Raw genomic sequence first — 18596 nt, 5'->3', positions numbered from 1 at the left:
CCAACTATAATCCTGCCTCATTTTAGATGTGGAGATAGTAACCATTGTAAAAATCAAAACAACAATCAAATAAACAAACAAAAAAGAAATGAATAAAGGGAAAAAGAAGAAGAAAACAACAAGACATTACCAACATCAGTGTTTATGAAAATAATGTTACTAATGCAGGTTAGAGAAAGGGGGGAAAAATCCAGTGCTCCTCCTCCTGTCAGTCTCTCTGAGTTTCAGTGACATATTTAATGGTTCGCACCTCCTCTACTACTACAGAAGGAGTCAAATCTATTTCCAAGTTACAAGTGTATTCTCAACACACACTGACAACATGCTGGTGACTCTCTGTGCTCTCATCACTGCTCTAACATGTAAAGAGTCTGAAATATACTGAAGAAAAGATCTCGTGTTAGATTTAAATGTGTTTCTCTTGACTCCATGTCTTCTTCTTGTTTGCAGGTGTGAGTGGTGTGACGGTGCTGACACAGAAACCTGTTCTATCAGTGAGGAAAGGAGAGACGGCCACCATGGACTGTAACCTGGGGACTGTTACTAACTATGCTGCTGCCTGGCATAAACAGATTCCAGGAGGAAGTCCTCAGTTTGTGCTGTATTTTTATCATAGCGATAGTTCTCCAGGCTATGGCTCTGGGTTCTCCTCTCCGAAATTCACATCCACTCATCAGTCAACAACAGATTATCGTTTGATCATCAAGAATGTGGAGGAGGGAGACTCTGCAGTCTATTACTGTCAGACATGGGACGGCTCTGCTAACAGTGGGGTATCACGGTGATTTACACTGTGACAAAAACCTCCTCACAGATACTTCTGCTTTTTTATGCTCTTTGGCATCCTGATAAAAGACTCCTCCAAGAAACACACTGAAACCCCACCACGTTCAAATACTGTGTTATTTGTCTTGTTTTTCATTTTAATATTAATCATGAAAATCATGAAAAAAGCCAAGAGGGGACTATTCAGTCAAAACTACTTAAATAATGATATACAAAACAGGAGACCAATACTGTATGCTGTTATCTATAAGTAATATAACTTTAAAAGACATCAGACTCAAGTCTTTGTTTTTTCTTTTTTGTATATCCTGTCTGACACTGTAGCAATCAGAATTATTGCCCAAGGAAAATGTCCAACAGATTTATTTTTTGCAAGCTGATCGTTACGGCTTTTGCTATAATGGTCCACTTGATTTTCACAGTTTGTTGGATATTTATTATTTATGTATTGATTTCTCTTTTTTACTTTTAAGTTATTACAATCGAAATGGCCAGAACCAGGGGATAGGAAAGACAAAGAAAAGAGAAGTTGGGAAGAGGCTCAAGAGAAGGAGAGGGAAAGAAAAACAGAGAGAGAGAAAGAAAAGACACTAAAAATCTGTTTGATCACCTGCTGGGAAAAAACAAACAAGCAAAAAGAGAACAACACAGTATGGAAACCACAGCAACAACCAACATAAGCATAAATAAGAGTAAATAATAAATATTGAATGTTACTGAGCAGCACACAAGACCGACAAATCACGATATGTTTAGAGGCAGCAGCCAACCAGTGGTGAGTACCCGTTTGTACACACCTGTGTGCAAACAGATATTCACCACCAGCATTATGCACCAGGATTTGTACAGGTGCATCTTGAGTGTTAGTAACATGTGGTGCTCAGTTCCATCAGTTTGCAATCATATGTGTCACAGTAATAATCCGATTGTTTAACTCTCAAGATGTAGATGAGAGAAACTGGTATTTGTTTTTGTGAATCGTTTGTATCACAGTGATCTGTATTTGAACAATTTGTTCAGTTGTTCAATATTCATTAATAGCGTAACATTTTACGCTTCTCCTAACCCTAACCACTCCAGTTTCATGTGACATTACACAAAAGGTTATGCATTTTTTTTGTTGACTAATTATAACAATATGAAAACTGGTAATGGTTAAAGCACCAATAATAAATCTGAAGGGCATAGAAATATAACACCACAATTTTAAGGGAGAGGACGGAGACATCACTATCTCCAATAATTATTAATATAAAAACAGAATTACCCTCTGCTAAAGATAAGTTACCCAAAACATCACAAACTATGCAGGTTTAGCTCCTCCTCCTGTCAGTCTCTCTGAATTTCTGTCACATATTTAATGGCTCACACCTCCTCTCCTCCTACAGAAGCAATGCTATCTCTTTCCAAGTTCCAAGTCTCAACACACAGTGAAATCATGCTGGTGACTCTCTGTGCTCTCATCACTGCTCTAACATGTATGGAACCTCATTTATACTTCAGATTAGTAGTTATTTGTTGGATTCATATGTGCTTGTGCTTCTCTTGACCAAGGTTATTATCGTTAACGAAAACTAACGAAATAACGAATAAAAAACAGTTTCGTTAACGGAAATAAAAATAAAAACGAGACTTTGCAATAAAAGGAAAACTAACTAAAACTGAAATGACCGTTCACAAAACTAACTAAAATTAACTGAATTTATAGAGAAAATGTGTTTAGTTTTCGTTGATGTGTATGTGTCATACGTTAGTCAAGGGTGAGAATGAAGTGTATTTTCCAGGTTATGTTCTTGCTGTGCCTTATTATGCCTGCAGGTGGCAAGTACCTCAGTCGGGTCGTCTGTGTTGCTGCTCCGTCCACGCGTAGCATCATGTCAACAAAAGTCGGGAGAAAGCGTCAGAGTCCAATTTGGGATTACTTTGAATATGACTGTGTTTTGGACAGGGGCGATTTTAGCCCATTTTGGGGGGTGCTGAAGCACCCCCCAAAATGAATCAAAGTACCCCCAAAGATTTCTTACTTTTTTGACAATATTTGCTGTTTTTGTGACGCACTACTAAAAATATAAAAAGCATACAGTACTTGGTTGAGACGTAACATTTCAACAACAAAATAATAGATTCCCCCCCCTCCCAAAATGGTTTGTTCCAGCTCGCCTCTCCCCTACTCTGAGATGCAGCGGAGCGGAGGTGTAAGTGCCTGGCTGAAAACAGGACATATTAGCTACATTTAACCTGCAGTTACTCTTTATATAGTTAGGTAGGAGTCAGACCATGTTTCTTTTTAGCCGAAAAACATTACACCCAGGTAACCTGCAGTGTTGAAAACTTTGTTTTCCAGCGATGTTTGCTACCCTACAATCCGTCCTGCTCTGTAGTAAAATCAGCGACATTTGACCGCCCTGTTGCTCCCTTTGAAATGTATACAGCCTATTTAAAATCTAAAACTTAAAATTGTCCGTAGCCTAAAGTTGTTACCACTGTCCTGTTTGAAATGGATACTAACTAGCTAACTGACTGAATGCCCATTAACCTTATAACTCCTGTTGTGTGTGTGTGTGTGTGTGTGTGTGTGTGTGTTTGTGTACAGAGAGACAGCCAGGTTCATAATGGATATAAGGAAGTTTTTTTCAAAAAAAAGGTGCAACATTCAGGTAAAAGTGTAAGATCAAATGATCCGTCAATAAAGGATAATGTTGGATCAGTGTTTCAATATTTATATCTTTTATTAGATGTTCATGTGGTTTGGTTATTTGCCTTTTGGTTGAAAGTACACTGAGAGAGGACTTTTCATTAGTGATCTTAATAGTATTTTTTTCATATTAATGTAATTTTTTCATCTAATTGAATACAATCTATTTGTGTATGATTGTCATTCCAAAGAGGGAAAGAGGGGAACGTGAGGAGAAAGTACAAGGTCAGGAAGAACCAGGTAAGAAAATAGACTGGGAATAGTGACAGGCACAACAGAAACTGTTAAACTGACAAAGAGAAAAAACCTGATTTTACTCATACAATCAGGAAGTTGCGTTCCAACATAACATTATCATTGATTGGGGAGATTAAAATTAATGATATATTTTTATGTGGTTCAGCCACAACTCTACTAAAACCTCAGCCAGCAATAGGTAGGCCAACTTTTGGACCGTCCAGTTGTCTGTATGACTGCCGCAGTACGTACATCACATTTGCACACTATCAGAAAGTGCCAAACAGCCCTGGTGGAGTGAGGAGCTGTAACGAGAAGCAGAGTGCTCTGTTTATATTCTAAAAATGGTTTAAGCTAGCTTGTTTCAAAGCTTCTGTACTGCAGCTTTAAATGTCTTCCAAAAGCACACATAAATTACCTTATCAGTGTTTCTCAAACTTTTTACAGTGTGTACCATTGGGAAAATGTCAAGCTCTCCCAAGTACCACTATGAAAGCATGAAACTCATAAATCTTACAACACAAAATTAGTATTATTAAATTAGTCAAATTAGTATCTGCAGTAAAGATTTTTACATACATTGTATACATTCTACCACAGGCAAAGTTGCCTCCATTTTTATATTTTTTTATTAATATTTTGTAATAATTTATTCGTAATAACTTATTCTGTTTTGGGAGTGTTTTTTATGTATCTGTATTATATTATACATACTCATTAAAAGTGAATCTCTGTCCAAAAAATGCACTCAGTTTACTTTTTACTCACCATGAGCATCATTCATTATTCTCCCCCAGTAATTAAGGTTAGGATATGTTTTTTTTAATTCCAATTCATTCTTCTTTTGCAGCATTTAAATAAACTTTATCAGAGTTTATGATTTTGTTACAGACTTTTCAAAAAAGTGTTTTGTTTTTCTTTCACAAATGTGGGGATTAAATTGTGTTAAAATGTACAAAACAGTAATGTCATGTTTTGTGACGAGGACCCAGGCACAGAGAGACTTAATGAATTTAAAAATCATATGATTTAATAAAGAAATTTGCAGACTTGCACAGAGATGGTAAAATTATGATGACTGATAACAGAGACGAAGACAACAGACGATGAGAACAGGGAGGAACAGGGGTTTAAATGCACCAAGGAGACAGTCATAGAAAACTCGGGACAACTGGAGACATTTAAGGATGCAGGGACTAACAGAGACAGGGAAGAAGTCTCATCGTGACGTGTAAAAGTTTATTTTGCCTGGCTGGGCAGCTCTCTGGGTGCTCAGCACCCCCAAAGCTCTGATCCTAGAATCGCCCCTGGTTTTGGATAAAGCAAGTGTCTTGTAGTGGAAAGAGACAAATTATGAGGGACATTTCTAAAGGGAAAGAAATCCCACAAACCTTAAAGTGCACTTGAAAAGCTCACACAAGAAGGCTAACCTAGCTTACCTGGAGAAGGTAAGGGAGCACGCCCAACCCTCATCCCCAGAAACAGAAGCTAACACCAGGCAAGGCAGCGTGATGCATCCCGAGACAACAGGACTGGGATATCTACATAACTGTGTGAGTCAATTGCCTTCAAAAAGTTTATCAATTCACTTGGACCAAAATTACAAACACCCGGTGCTGCAAGAGTTAATAGTCTCATTGGGGCCAAGATATACATTTTATAGTTGCCTGGTATCAATGGTTGTTCATCTGCCTTCATTTATTTATTTAAAGAACCCATAGGTGGGAATGTGAGTTGTCTGTCTCTGCGTGTTAGCCCTGCGACAGACAGGCGACCTGTGCAGGGTGCAGGGTATGGTAGCTGGAATAGCAACATACCCAAGGATAAGCAGAAGAGAATGACTGATATGATGAAACTGGGATTTTGTTACACTTTATTGCAAACACAACTAAAACTATAACTGAAACTAATCAAAACTAAACTGAAACTAAGGATTTTCAAAAAAATAAAAACTAAACTAAACTAGCAAACAATTGGTAAAAACTAATTAAAACTAATATAAAATTGAAAATCTGAAGTCAAAACGAAATAAAAATAAAAAATAATGAAAATTGCGAAACTATTAAAACCCTGCTCTTGACTCCATGTCTTCATGTTGTTTGCAGGTGTGAGTGGTGTGACGGTGCTGACACAGAAACCTCCTGTTTTATCAGTGAGGAAAGGAGAGACAGCCACCATGGACTGTAACCTGGGGACTGTTAGTTAGTATACCTTTTGGTATAAACAGATTCCAGGAGGAGTTCCTCAGTTTGTGCTGTTTTTTCGTTATGACTCTAGTTCTCCAACCTATGGCTCTGGGTTCTCCTCTTCAAAATTCACATCCACTCATCAGTCAACATCAGATTATCGTTTGATCATTAGAAATGTGGAGGAGGGAGACTCTGCAGTTTATTACTGTCAGACATGGGACGACTCTAACTCTGCTCTATCACAGTGATTTACACTGTGACAAAAACCTCCCCACTGATACTTCTGCTTTTTGATGCTCTTTTTTTCACATGCTGACAAAAGACCCATTCAACAAACTCAGTGGAAACTCACCACCTTCAAATAGTGTGTTTATTGTTTCGAGAGTGTTTTATTTATTTTAATGTTCATCAGTGAAAACCCACCAACTTTCGAGAGTGTTTTTATAAACACTGAATTACTCTTTTTGATATATTTTAACAATCATCACTGAAAGTATATAATATCGAGGAATATGACGACCACCAACAACACAAGTTGTCACATATATGTACACAATGATATACATGTTTTTAAATAACAGCAATGTGATAAATGATTGTCTAAAATTCTGATAACTGTCACATTCTAGCTGCAGTAAATCACATTAATCAACCTAAATAGATACTGTTAAAGTTCAAAAATGTTTCATATGAAGTGAAAATGCAGCTAAATTAAATTTTATCTGTTGCTTCTCTTCTCACTACAATTCTTTTCTCATCTCAGCTGAATAGTAAAGGATGTTTACACCTCACACTGACAACATGCTGGGGACTGTCTGCTCTCTCATCACTTCTCTAAAGTGTAAGATGTTGTTCTCATCTGTTTCATAGCCCATCTTTTTGGAGAAAGACATTTCACACATGTTCTTTCTGTGTGTTGGCAGATGCTAATGCAGTGTTAGTGTTAATTCAGATACCTGCTGTCCACTCTAGCTAAAGAAGGTGTTCTCAACTGCAACACAGAGAAATGGTTGAATTATGTTAGATGGTCTAAACATTAGTTTCTATTTTTTATTCACATAGCAAATTTAACTACAACAGCAACTGACCAAAGTGCTGTATAAAAATACAAAATAACTAGTACCAAATAACTTATAATATTAGTATCAAACACCAAATACCAAATAAATATCAAAGAACTCTCTTACTGTATTAAAAGCCAATGAATGCAAAAGTGTTTTAAGATGAGATTTAAAAAGATTGACAGCAGGAGCCTGTCTGATGTGTAAGGGTAGATCAGTGGTAGGCAACTCCAGGCCTCGAGTGTCAGTGTCCTGCAGGTTTTAGATGTGTCTATGATCCAATACAGCTGATTCAAATTGCTAAATGACCTCCTCAACATGTGTTGAAGTTCTCCAGAGGCCTGGTAATGAACTAATCATTTGATTCAGGTTTGTTGACCCAGGGTGATATCTAAAATCTGCAGGACACTGGCCCTCGAGGCCTGCAGTTGCCTACCACTGATGTAGATTATATCACAGTTTAGGCGTTACAACCCCAAACGCTTGATCGCCTCTGTGAACCAGCCTCGACCTTGTTATGGCTAAAAGCAAAAGATCATTTGATCGACGAGATCTAGAGGGCACACAAGGCTGTAAGAGGTCAGACAAATATCCAATTCAGGGCTTTGTAAGTCAACAATAAAATTTTAAAATCAATTCTGAAGTGAACAGCAAGCCAGTGAAGATAGGCAAGCACCGGGGAAATATGTTCATGTCTATTGGTTCGTGTCAGAAGAAGAGCTGCAGCATTTGTCAAAGTCATTATGGCAGCTTACTTGGCTTTGGAACCTCTATCCCCAGAGGTGGGAAGAACCAAGTATAAATACTTTGTTACTGTACTTTTTAACACAAATATATCTACTTTCTACTCCTTACATTTTCAAAACAGAATCATTGCTTTTTGTTCATTTATAGCATTTATGCTCGAGAGTCAAAGTAGGCTGGAAGGAGTGCAGATGTCTTCAGGTACTTCAGAATCTAGCTAGCTCTACAGAAGAGGATGAGGAATTAAGAAAGTGACTGGCAGATGTTGATGCAGTGATAGCGTTGACTCAGACGGCTGCTGTCCACACAGTTTCTTCAGGTCAAGAAGCTGTTGTCAACTGCAACACTGAGAGAGATGATAGGAATTCTGTTAGCTGGTATAAACAAGTTCCTGGAGGGGTTCCTCGGTATGCTCTAAGATTTCACTATGTTGGCAGCTCACACAGCTTTGAAACAAGATTCAGACAGATTCAACTCTACATCCTCATCAAATATTGATTATCACTTAAATATCAAGCGGACAGAAACAGGAGCAGTGCATTACTGTCAGACATGGGATGACTCTGCTGATGATTCCATATCACAGTTATTTACATTGTGGGAAAAAACCTCTTCAGCATTATTTCTGCTTTCTATGAATCTTTCCCATATGGAAAAGATATATCTAAATCTTATAAAGTTTGTATCTGTCTTGTGTGAACCTTGTATGAAAAGCATACAAGAGTGAGAACAGATATAAGATCCCTTGAAAAATATATATAAATGAAACTTGTATGTTTTGGATACTTCCTAAAACAATATATGAAAGTAATGAGAAAGTGGCCACTTTCATGAGTAAATCATATAAGCCTTATATGATTGTATGAAGCAAGCTAAAGCTGATGTAAGTCTTTTATAAGTTTTTCCTATTTCTTTTTCATATGGTTTCACTTGAAGATAGTCCCATCAAGAAAACTCAAGGTAATATATAACCTTCAAATAACCCGTTATTAAACAACGGCTATCTAATTTTTTAAAAATTATTTTTAACCTTCATTATTAAAACTAGCTAGAGTAAATGTAATAGTATTTAGATTACACAAATTTGATCACTGTTACACTTTGTTTAACACTTAATACTTATTAAGAACGTTAATAAGATGCAGCTATTAAAATTAAAGCTACACTAAAGTCTCATTAGATCTTCTAGATTGAGAAAATTTAAAGAAACTTAATTTAGATTAATCAAAACCACATTTATAAAAATGGAAATGAAGAAATGTTAGGACAAGGCCAACATTTGATTTCTTTGTAAGACATAGTAATCAAACACTATGTGACAATTTACACTGTTTTATCTGCTCTAACATGTAAGAGATCCTTCTGCTTCATTTTATAATCTGTTTTTATTTTCTGAGAGGTGGGGATTCAGCAAAAGTGTTGACCCAAGTAACCAACCTCCTAACAATTTCTTCCAGACAAGAGGTTCTGCTCAAATGCTGAAAACTGAAAGCTTTTATGTCAGCTGGTACAAACAGGTTCCTGGTTCTTCTCCTCAGTTGTGAGATTTTGTCGTTCTTCCAGCTCACCTGCCTTTTCAGCAGGATTCTCCTCAGACAAATGCAATTCTAAATCCTGACCAAACACTGATTTGCAGTCTATTATCAATCATGCAGAGACAGGAGACTCTGCAGTGAGTTTCTGTCAGACATGGGAAGACTCTCCCAAGAAAGCTGCATCATAGTGAAGCAGACTGTGACTAAAATCTTATTGAGAGACATTACAGCCTTGATTAATTCCGACCAATAATGAGGACTTTATTAAATATTGCACAAAACAAGTGACATGAAGGAATAAGCATGACTACACACAGAGAAACATAGTTAAAAAATACAAACAGATTGATTAAGTGAATGAGATGTTGACAGTGAAAGTTGGTCTCTACAGGATGTTTCAGTTCCTCTCCCCTCATCAGTGACAGTCAGGAGGTTTTTGTACAGCCATGTATACAAACTGAATCACTGTGGTATTCGGACAAGGCACCAAGCTGATTGTGACAAGTAAGTACTTTTTAACTGATCATAAAACAAGACAGATTTTGCACAAATCTACTGATGACTACTTAATTCAATATATTTCTTGTTCTGCATCATTTTTATGATTTTGTACAACATGAAATTTGGTTGACTTATGTGCAGGAGACATGAATTCATTATATTTAAACAATGTGAAATGTGTCAAACCAAATTTATATATTTTTATATAAATGTTGTTCACTGGATAATATGTGAAATATGTTGTTGTTCACTCTTATTGTTTCCATAATGTTTTAATTTATATTTAGGTTGGCAATTAAATAAAAATACATAGGCCTGTTTTCTCTTTCTTGAATAGTAGTTAACAGTGTTATTGAAGTTAAAAAATTAATTTTAAGTGATTAGAACCTGGCCCAACAGGTTTTTTTTAAAAATGAAAGAAAATTACTCACCAAAGCTGACATGTTATGCCAAAAATAACTTCCAGAAATAAATTCAAGATGTCTTACATGAAAAGTTAAACAGTAACTAGTCATATTTTATTTCGGAAACATTTTGAAGAAATTCAAATGATATGTTGGATTATTATTTCTATATATTTTTGCAGATGTTAAATTGTTTTTCACATTAGTGTTGCTTCTTTTCAAATTGTATAGCAATTATTACGCGTATTGATATCTTGATTTCTTCTGTTTTTATTAGTTCTTTTATCATTGTCTCCTGTCCTTTGATTGTTCTTTGTTTTGTTACATGAACATTCTTCATGTATTTTCAGGCTCCAGCCTCCCTCCTCCTGTCCTGACAGTCTTCCCTCCATCCAGTGCTGAGCTCCAGTCCAACACAGCTTCTCTGGTCTGTCTGTCCAGTCAGTCTGTGCCTTTTGCAGATGTGAGCTGGTTGGCTGGTGGGAGTCCAGTGAGCAGTGGGATCTCTACCAGCACTGCTGTTCAGAGACCAGACCAGACTTACCAAATCAGCAGCTCTCTGACCATCCAGACATCAGACTGGAACATGGATAAGGTTTATACATGTAAAGTGTCTTTGGGCTCACAGACTTCAGAGAAAACCATCAAGAAGTCAGAATGTCCCACTGAATAGTGGAGGACCAGAATGTGCATTTAAAATCTGCTTCTTTACTGCTTGTGCTGTTTGCTCATTACAGTCTTTACATGTTAGAAATCAGATTAAAGCAAAAGGTTTAAGTCATGTATTCATTTGCTGGTTTTAACAAGTATTTTCAGGAATTCATATTTTGCATTAAATTAATAAAAGCATTGTGTTAAAAAAAAACGTGTTTTCTTGTGAGTAAATCGGAAATTGTGTCACTGTTTCACACTAACATAAATTTAAAGTGATTGAAATGAACTGTTACATTTTAGAGAGGGGCACACAGTGCAAAAAAACACACTCATAAGCACACAATTTTTAATTGTGTTGCTCCCATAGTTAAAACACAAGTATATTCTGACATACAGACTAAGTAATATTTGAACACTAGAGAGCATCATTTAATAATTCTTCCTGAGTAAGAGAGAAGGCAACTGTCACTGGTTTAAAATGTTGGTTGTAAACTTGCAAATGAATCTTCAGTCTCAGTTAGTGAAGCATCACCTCTCTGTGCTTCCGTTTCTTTATGTCCAGGATGCACCTGCAGGTCTTAGTAACTCAAGTAAATGGCAAATAAGCTCGCTATAAAATAAAATGGACCTGCTGTTTACTGGAAATATTTCAATTCATATTGTTTGAACATTCAGAGACAGTTAGCACAATACTGTTTGATGTTTGTCTAAACATAACTTATTTACTCTTAAAGAACACTAAATGGAGTCCAGTTATGAAACAAAACCTTTCTGCATCGTTCTGCTGTCATTTGCTGTTTTGCATTGAACATTAAGACCATTATATATAACCAACAGTGTTAGGTGTAACACGTTACTGCGTTACTGTAATTGAATTACTTTTCCACTGAAAAAGTAGAGTAACTGATTACTGTTCATTTTTAGGTATTTGAATTACAGTTACTTACAATGTACTTACGTTAAATTGTAAAATAATTAAACTCGCCGAATATCATTATTTAATTTCATTAATTTAAAGGTAAAATTAAACTCTGAGAGGGAAGGTAGTCAGAACTGAGGGGATCGAACTACCAGAAGGAAACATTGCAGACATAGAGCACAGTTACAAGTATCTGGGGATCCCACAGGCAAATGGGAATCATGAAGAGGTTAGACGATAGAAAAGCTGCAACAACCAAGTACCTGCAGAGGGTCAGGCAAGTCCTGAGGAGTCAGCTGAACGGTAAGAACAAGATCCGGGCTACCAACACCTACGCCCTGCCCATGATCAGGTACCCAGCTGGGATAATAAGCTGGCCAAAGGAGGAGATAGAAGCCACTGACATCAAGACAAGAAAGCTCCTGACCATGCACAGAGGGTTTCACCCCAAGTCCAGCAACCTGACGCTGTACGCTAAGTGGAAGGAAGGAGGCCGGGGACTGGTGAGTGTCAGCACCACAGTCCAGGATGAGACAACGAACATCCACGAATACATCACGAAGATGGCCCCAACCGACCGTGTGCTCAGGGAATACCTCAGGCAGCAGAAACCCAAGAAAGAGGAGGAAGGCGAGGAACCATCATAGAAGGACAAGCCCCTGCACAGTATGTACCACCGGCAGATAGCGGAGGTGGCTGATATCCAGAAATCCTACCAGTGGCTGGACAAAGCTGGACTGAAAGACAGCACAGAGGCACTAATCATGGCAGCACAAGAACAAGCTCTGAGTACAAGATCCATAGAGCCTGGGGTCTATCACACCAGGCAAGACCCCAGGTGCAGGCTGTGTAAAGATGCCCCTGAGGCAATCCAGCACATAACAGCAGGGTGCAAAATGCTAGCAGGTAAGGCATACATGGAACGCCATAACCAAGTGGCCAGCATAGCATACAGAAACATCTGTGCCGAGTATGGCCTGAAAGTTCCGAGGTCAAAATGGGAGACGCCCTGAAGGGTGGTGGAGAATGACCAAGCTAAGATCCTGTGGGACTTCCAGATACAGACGGACAAAATGGTGGTGGCTAACCAACCGGATATAGTGGTGGTAGACAAACAGAAGAAGACGGCCGTAGTCATCGATGTAGCGGTTCCCAATGACAGCAACATCAGAAAGAAGGAACACAAGAAGCTAAAGAAATACCAAGGGCTCAGAGAAGAGGTCGAGAAAATGTGGGGGGTGAAGGTAACAATGGTCCCAGTGGTAATCAGAGCACTAGGTGCGGTGACTCCCAAACTAGGCGAGTGGCTCCAGCAGATCCCAGGAACAACATCAGAGATCTCTGTCCAGAAGAGCGCAGTCCTAGGAACAGCTAAGATACTGCGCAGGACCCTCAAGCTCCCAGGCCTCTGGTAGAGGATCCGAGCTTGAACGATTGACTGCTCGCAGGGGATTTTTTTTTTTATACATATATAATACAAATTGCTAAATTTTGGCCTTACCCTAAAATACATTTTTGTTTTATTTATCATGCTCTTATGTGACATGTCTGATGTATTTCTGTCTCATAGGCGATCAAGGTGCGCTTTTCCTCAATGATGGACAATAAAGAAGCTCTCCTGGGTGCAGTCACTTTGCCTAAATTTAAGTTACGCTGGATCAGAGAAGAAGAGAAAAAAGACATGGTTAGGGCAATGCTTACTACAGAGTGCCGTGCGTGGTCTCTTGAAGACCAACAACATGCTCAAGATCACAAGAACCCTGCTGACTCCACTGATGACTTTTTTTCATTTGAGGAGGACGGCTGTACCTACTCTGCTGAAACAGAGGTGATGGAATATTTAAAATCTGCGGGGTCTGAGCTCGGTGTTCTTAGCCAGTTTCCCAGGATTTAGGGGCCATTTCACTGAGGTACAACACAGCCACACCATCAAGCGCACCAGTCGAAAGGCTTTTTAGGCTGGGCAATCTTGTTCTTACGCCCAGAAGGAACAGACTGTCAAGTGAACGCTTTGAGCGACTTACATTAATGAGATACAACAACTTTTTCAAAAACAAGGCAGCTAAGTAGTACAAAAAGGTTTTTGGAAAACATATGAGTGCATACAGTATGCATGAAAAATTGTGCTCATTGGTTTGAGGAGGTTTCAGAGGAATTCTGTTTGTTAACTAAAGGTCACAGTTAACTTCACTTTGTTGAAACACATGACATGATTACATAAATTATGTATGAATATGGTGCTCATCGCTTTGAAAGTAAGTTTCATGTTTACAGCTTGATACATGTCATGTTTAACATTTCTTAAGTTAAGCTTTTTGTTATTCAGATATGTTGCAGAATAATATTTTTGTTATTCAGGAATTGTGTTCCTCTCCGTGAATCGCTACCTTATCGTGGTGGAGGGGTTTGTGTGTCCCAGGGATCCCAGGGGGTATGTTGTCTGGGGGCTTTTGCCCCCTGGTAGGGTCTCCCATGGCAAATTGGTCTTGGGTGAGGGACCAGACAAAGAGCGATTCAGAAGACCCTTATGAAGAGAATATCGAGGGAACAGTTTACCCTGCCCGGGATAGGGTTACCGGGGCCCCGCCCTGGAGCCAGGCCCGGGGAGGGTGCCCGAGGGCGAGCGTCTGGTGGCCGGGCCTTAGTCCATGGGGCCCGGCCGGGCACAGCCCGAAGAGGAGACATTGGCCCATCCTCCCGCAGGCCCACCACCCGCAGGAGGCGCCATAGGGGTCGGGTGCATTGTGTGCTGGGCGGCGGCCAGGAGCGGAGGCCCTGGCGGAGGCCCTGGCGGACTGATCCCCGGCTGCCAAGACTGGCAATAGGGACATGGAATGTCACCTCTCTGGTGGGGAAGGAGCCTGAGTTAGTGCGTCAGATTGAGAGGTACCGGCTAGATATAGTCGGGCTCACCTCTACGCATGGCTTGGGCTCTGGAACCAGTCTCCTGGAGAGGGGCTGGACTCTGTCTCAGTCTGGAGTTGCCCCTGGTGAGAGGCGGCGGGCTGGGGTGGGTATTCTAATATCCCTCGGCTTGCTGCCGGTACGTTGGGGTTTTTCCCGGTGGATGAGAGGGTTTGTTCCCTGCACCTTAGGGTCGGGGAACGGGTCCTGACTGTCATCTGCGCTTATGCGCCGAGTGGCAGTTCAGAGTACCCAGCCTTCTTAGAGTCTGTTGGGATTTAGAGATTCTTTTATTGCAGCCATATAATCTGCCTTATGATAAATGCATTAATAACATGTTCTACAGTATTATTTTATCAGTAATATTGTTTACAGGGTTCATATTGCATTGAATATGTTTGTCATCACATTCATTTTATTCACAGGTTGAGTTTATTTTATACACAATGCATAACTGTGCTTGTTTAGAGTTGATGTTCTATCCAAGAGGGTTTTAAGCTTCACTGGTGAGAGTGTCCAGGTGATACATGTTGAGGGAAGATGAGAACATAGCAGGTTAATTGCATGCATGCTTACAATACACATAAATCTAGTAGCAGGCCTGAGCGAAGGCCCAAGTGTCTTCTGCTTCTTATTTGAGACCTGCGCCAATTCAGTCTACTTAGTGATTGAGGACGAGGGTCCATTATTAGCCCTTAGAGGCCCTGAAGCTTGAAGTTATTACCTTAAAAGGAAGGTGTTATCAAAAAGAGAAGTTATATGTCTGTTTATAGTTATTAAGATGTACAAGATGTACCCTTGTCTGTAAACAATGACTGGACATAATGTATTTTTGACCTGTATTGACGTGTATGTGGGGGTGTGATCCTCTATGCTATAAAACCAGAACTAAGTGTATTTCTGTCAGAGCAAATAAGCCATATGCTGACGGTTGTTCTCCGTTGTCAATAAACTCATCGTTTGATTGCACTTTTCTGGGCCTCCGTCGTTTGTTGTCTGGTCTACAGTTGATCGATCTCGCTTCAAGTCCCTGGGGGGGGGGGGTTGCTGGAAGGTGCCCCATCTGGAGACTCTGTTGTCCTGCTGGGAGACTTCAATGCTCACGTGGGTAACAACAGCGAGACCTGGAGGGGCGTGATTGGGAGGAACGGCCTCCCTGATCTGAATCCGAGCGGTGTTTTGTTATTGGACTTCTGTGCAAATCACAGTTTGGCCATAACGAACACCTTGTTCGAACATAAGAGTGTCCATAAGTGCACGTGGCACCAGGACGCTCTAGGCCGCAGGTCGATGATCGATTTTGTAATCGTATCACCAGACCTGCGACCATATGTTCTGGACACTCGGGTAAAGAGAGGGGCTGAGCTGTCAACTGATCACCACCTGGTGGTGAGTTGGATCAGGTGGCGGGGGAGGACGCTGGACAGACCCGGTGCACCTAAACGCGTAGTGAGGGTGTGCTGGGAACGTCTAGCAGAGGCCCCAGTCCGCGAGATCTTCAACGCACACCTCCGGCAGAGCTTCAACAGCATTCCGAGGGAGACTGGGGACATTGAGTCCGAGTGGACCATGTTCAGCGTCTCCATCGCCGAAGCTGCTGCATTGAGCTGCGGCCGCAAGGTGGTTGGTGCCTGCCGTGGTGGTAATCCCCGAACCAAATGGTGGACACCAGAGGTGAAGGGAGCCACCAGGCTGAAGAAGGAGTCCTATCGGGCTTGGTTAGCCTGTGGGACTCCGGGGGCAGCTGACAGGTATCGACAGGCCAAGCGGAATGCGGCTCGGGCAGTGGCTGAAGCAAAAACTCGGGTGTGGGAGGAGTTCGGAGAGGCCATGGAAAAAGACTTTCGGACTGCCTCGAAGAGATTCTGGCAAACCGTCAGACGTCTCAGGAGGGGAAAGCGGTGCTCTACCTGCACTGTGTATAGTGCTGGCGGAGCGCTGCTGACGTCGACTGAGAAAATTGTCAGGCGGTGGAAGGAATACTTCGAGGACCTCCTTAATCCCACTGACACGTCTTCCGAGGAGGAAGCAGAGTCTGGGGATGAGGGGAATGACCCGCCAATTTCCGGGGGCGAGGTCACTGAGGTAGTTAAACAACTCCTTGGTGGCAGAGCCCCTGGTGTTGATGAGGTCTGCCCCGAGTTCCTGAAGGCTCTGGACATTGTAGGGCTGTCCTGGTTGACACGCCTCTACAATGTTGCGTGGAGATCAGGGGCAGTACCCCTGGATTGGCAGACCGGGGTGGTGGTCCCCATCTTTAAGAAGGGAGACCGGAGGGTGTGTTCCAACTACAGGGGGATCACACTCCTCAGCCTCCCTGGGAAAGTCTATGCCAGGGTGCTGGAAAGGAGAGTTCGTCCGCTAGTCGAACCTCAGATACAGGAGGAACAATGCGGTTTTCGTCCTGGTCGCGGAACACTGGACCAGCTCTTTATCCTCTCAAGGATACTTGAGGGTGCATGGGAGTTTGCCCAACCAGTCTACATGTGTTTTGTGGACTTGGAGAAGGCATTCGACCGTGTCCCTCGGGGTGTCCTGTGGGAGGTGTTGCGGGAGTATGGGGTGTCTGGCCCATTGCTACGGGCCATTCGATCCCTATACAACCGTTGCAAGAGTTTGGTTCGCATTGCCGGCAATAAGTCGGACTCGTTCCCGGTGGGTGATGGGCTCCGCCAGGGCTGCCCTTTGTCACCGGTTCTGTTCATAATTTTTATGGACAGGATTTCTAGGCGCAGCCAAGTGGCGGAGGGCTTTCGCTTCGGTGTCCTCAGAATCTCATCTCTGCTTTTTGCGGATGATGTGGTTCTGTTGGCTTCATCAGGTGAAGGCCTCCAGCTCGCACTGGAACGGTTCGCAGCCGAGTGTGAAGCAGCGGGAATGAGGATCAGCACCTCCAAATCTGAGGCCATGGTTCTCAGCCGGAAAAGGGTGGAGTGCCCACTCCGGGTCGGGGATGAGTTCCTGCCCCAAGTGGAGGAGTTCAAGTATCTCGGGGTCTTGTTCGCGAGTGATGGGAGAAGGGAGCCGGAGATCGACAGACGGATTGGTGCTGCGGCTGCAGTGATGCGGACGCTGCACCGGTCCGTCGTGGTGAAGAGGGAGCTGAGTGTAAAAGCGAAGCTCTCAATTTACCGGTCGATCTACGTCCCTACCCTCACCTATGGCCACGAGCTGTGGGTAGTGACCGAAAGAACGAGATCGAGGATACAAGCGGCAGAAATGAGCTTCCTCCGAAGGGTGGCTGGCCTCTCCCTTAGAGATAGGGTGAGAAGTTCGGCCATCCGGGAGGGGCTCAGAGTAGAGCCGCTGCTCCTCCACATCGAAAGGAGCCAGTTGAGGTGGTTCAGGCATCTGACAAGGATGCCTCCTGGGTGAGGTGTTCCGGGCATGTCCCACCGGGAGGAGGCCCCGGGGCAGACCCAGGACACGCTGGAGAGATTATATCTCTCGGCTGGCCTGGGAACGCCTTGGTGTTCCCCCGGATAAGCTGGAGGAGGTGGCTGGGGAGAGGGAGGTCTGGGCTTCTCTGCTTAGGTTGCTGCCCCCGCGACCCGGCCTCGGATAAAGCGGATGAAGATGGATGGATGGATGGATGGAATTGTGTTTCTTACCTAAAGAAAGTTACATTTCTTACTAAAAAATGTAATTATTATAGAATGTTTTTTATAGAATGTAATAACGATGATTCAAAAAGCTAAAAGGCTAAAGTTAAGTATTTAGTTAAATTACTTATTGAGTAATTAAGTTACTTTTCAGACACAGTAATTAGGTAAGTATTTTAAATACAACATTGATTAAGTAATTATTAATTATTAATTGATTACTTTTTAAGTATTTTACTCAACACTGATAACCAGTAGGTAAGTCTGTCTCATTCAGCATGTAACTTTTTTTTACAAACAGTATTTTTATTTTTTAGTTATCTATAAACTATGTTCTTCATTTTCTGGTATTTATTTAGTTGACT

General features: G+C 41.4%; 1 protein-coding gene and 1 long non-coding RNA gene across 2 annotated transcripts; both read left to right on the top strand.

Annotated features, from left to right (window-relative positions):
- Positions 1-258: 258 nt before the first annotated feature.
- LOC100691467 (immunoglobulin lambda-1 light chain-like) lies at positions 259-10917 on the top strand. Its single transcript, XM_025906304.1, has 4 exons — positions 259-362; positions 451-773; positions 9718-9751; positions 10503-10917. Exons 1-4 carry the CDS (start codon positions 323-325, stop codon positions 10823-10825), a joined length of 720 nt encoding a protein of 239 aa, XP_025762089.1. The 5' UTR covers positions 259-322; the 3' UTR covers positions 10826-10917.
- Positions 1963-6076, top strand: LOC112846605 (uncharacterized). Its single transcript, XR_003219636.1, has 2 exons — positions 1963-2264; positions 5824-6076. It is a non-coding gene; the product is annotated as an uncharacterized LOC112846605 (long non-coding RNA).
- Positions 10918-18596: the final 7679 nt, after the last annotated feature.

The sequence above is a fragment of the Oreochromis niloticus genome, linkage group LG4, assembly GCF_001858045.2.
Source record: "Oreochromis niloticus isolate F11D_XX linkage group LG4, O_niloticus_UMD_NMBU, whole genome shotgun sequence".
Classification (NCBI taxonomy): Eukaryota; Metazoa; Chordata; class Actinopteri; order Cichliformes; family Cichlidae; genus Oreochromis; species Oreochromis niloticus.
The sequence above is the reverse complement of the archived record's forward strand: the minus strand, read 5'-3'. Positions and strand labels throughout refer to the sequence as shown.

Coding starts and splice junctions, on each gene's coding strand:
- LOC100691467 (XM_025906304.1), top strand. CDS start 323: ATGCTGGTGACTCTCTGTGCTCTCATCACTGCTCTAACAT. Junction 774..9,717: donor ACGGCTCTGCTAACAGTGGG/GTATCACGGTGA, acceptor TGAATCACTGTG/GTATTCGGACAAGGCACCAA. Junction 9,752..10,502: donor CACCAAGCTGATTGTGACAA/GTAAGTACTTTT, acceptor ATGTATTTTCAG/GCTCCAGCCTCCCTCCTCCT.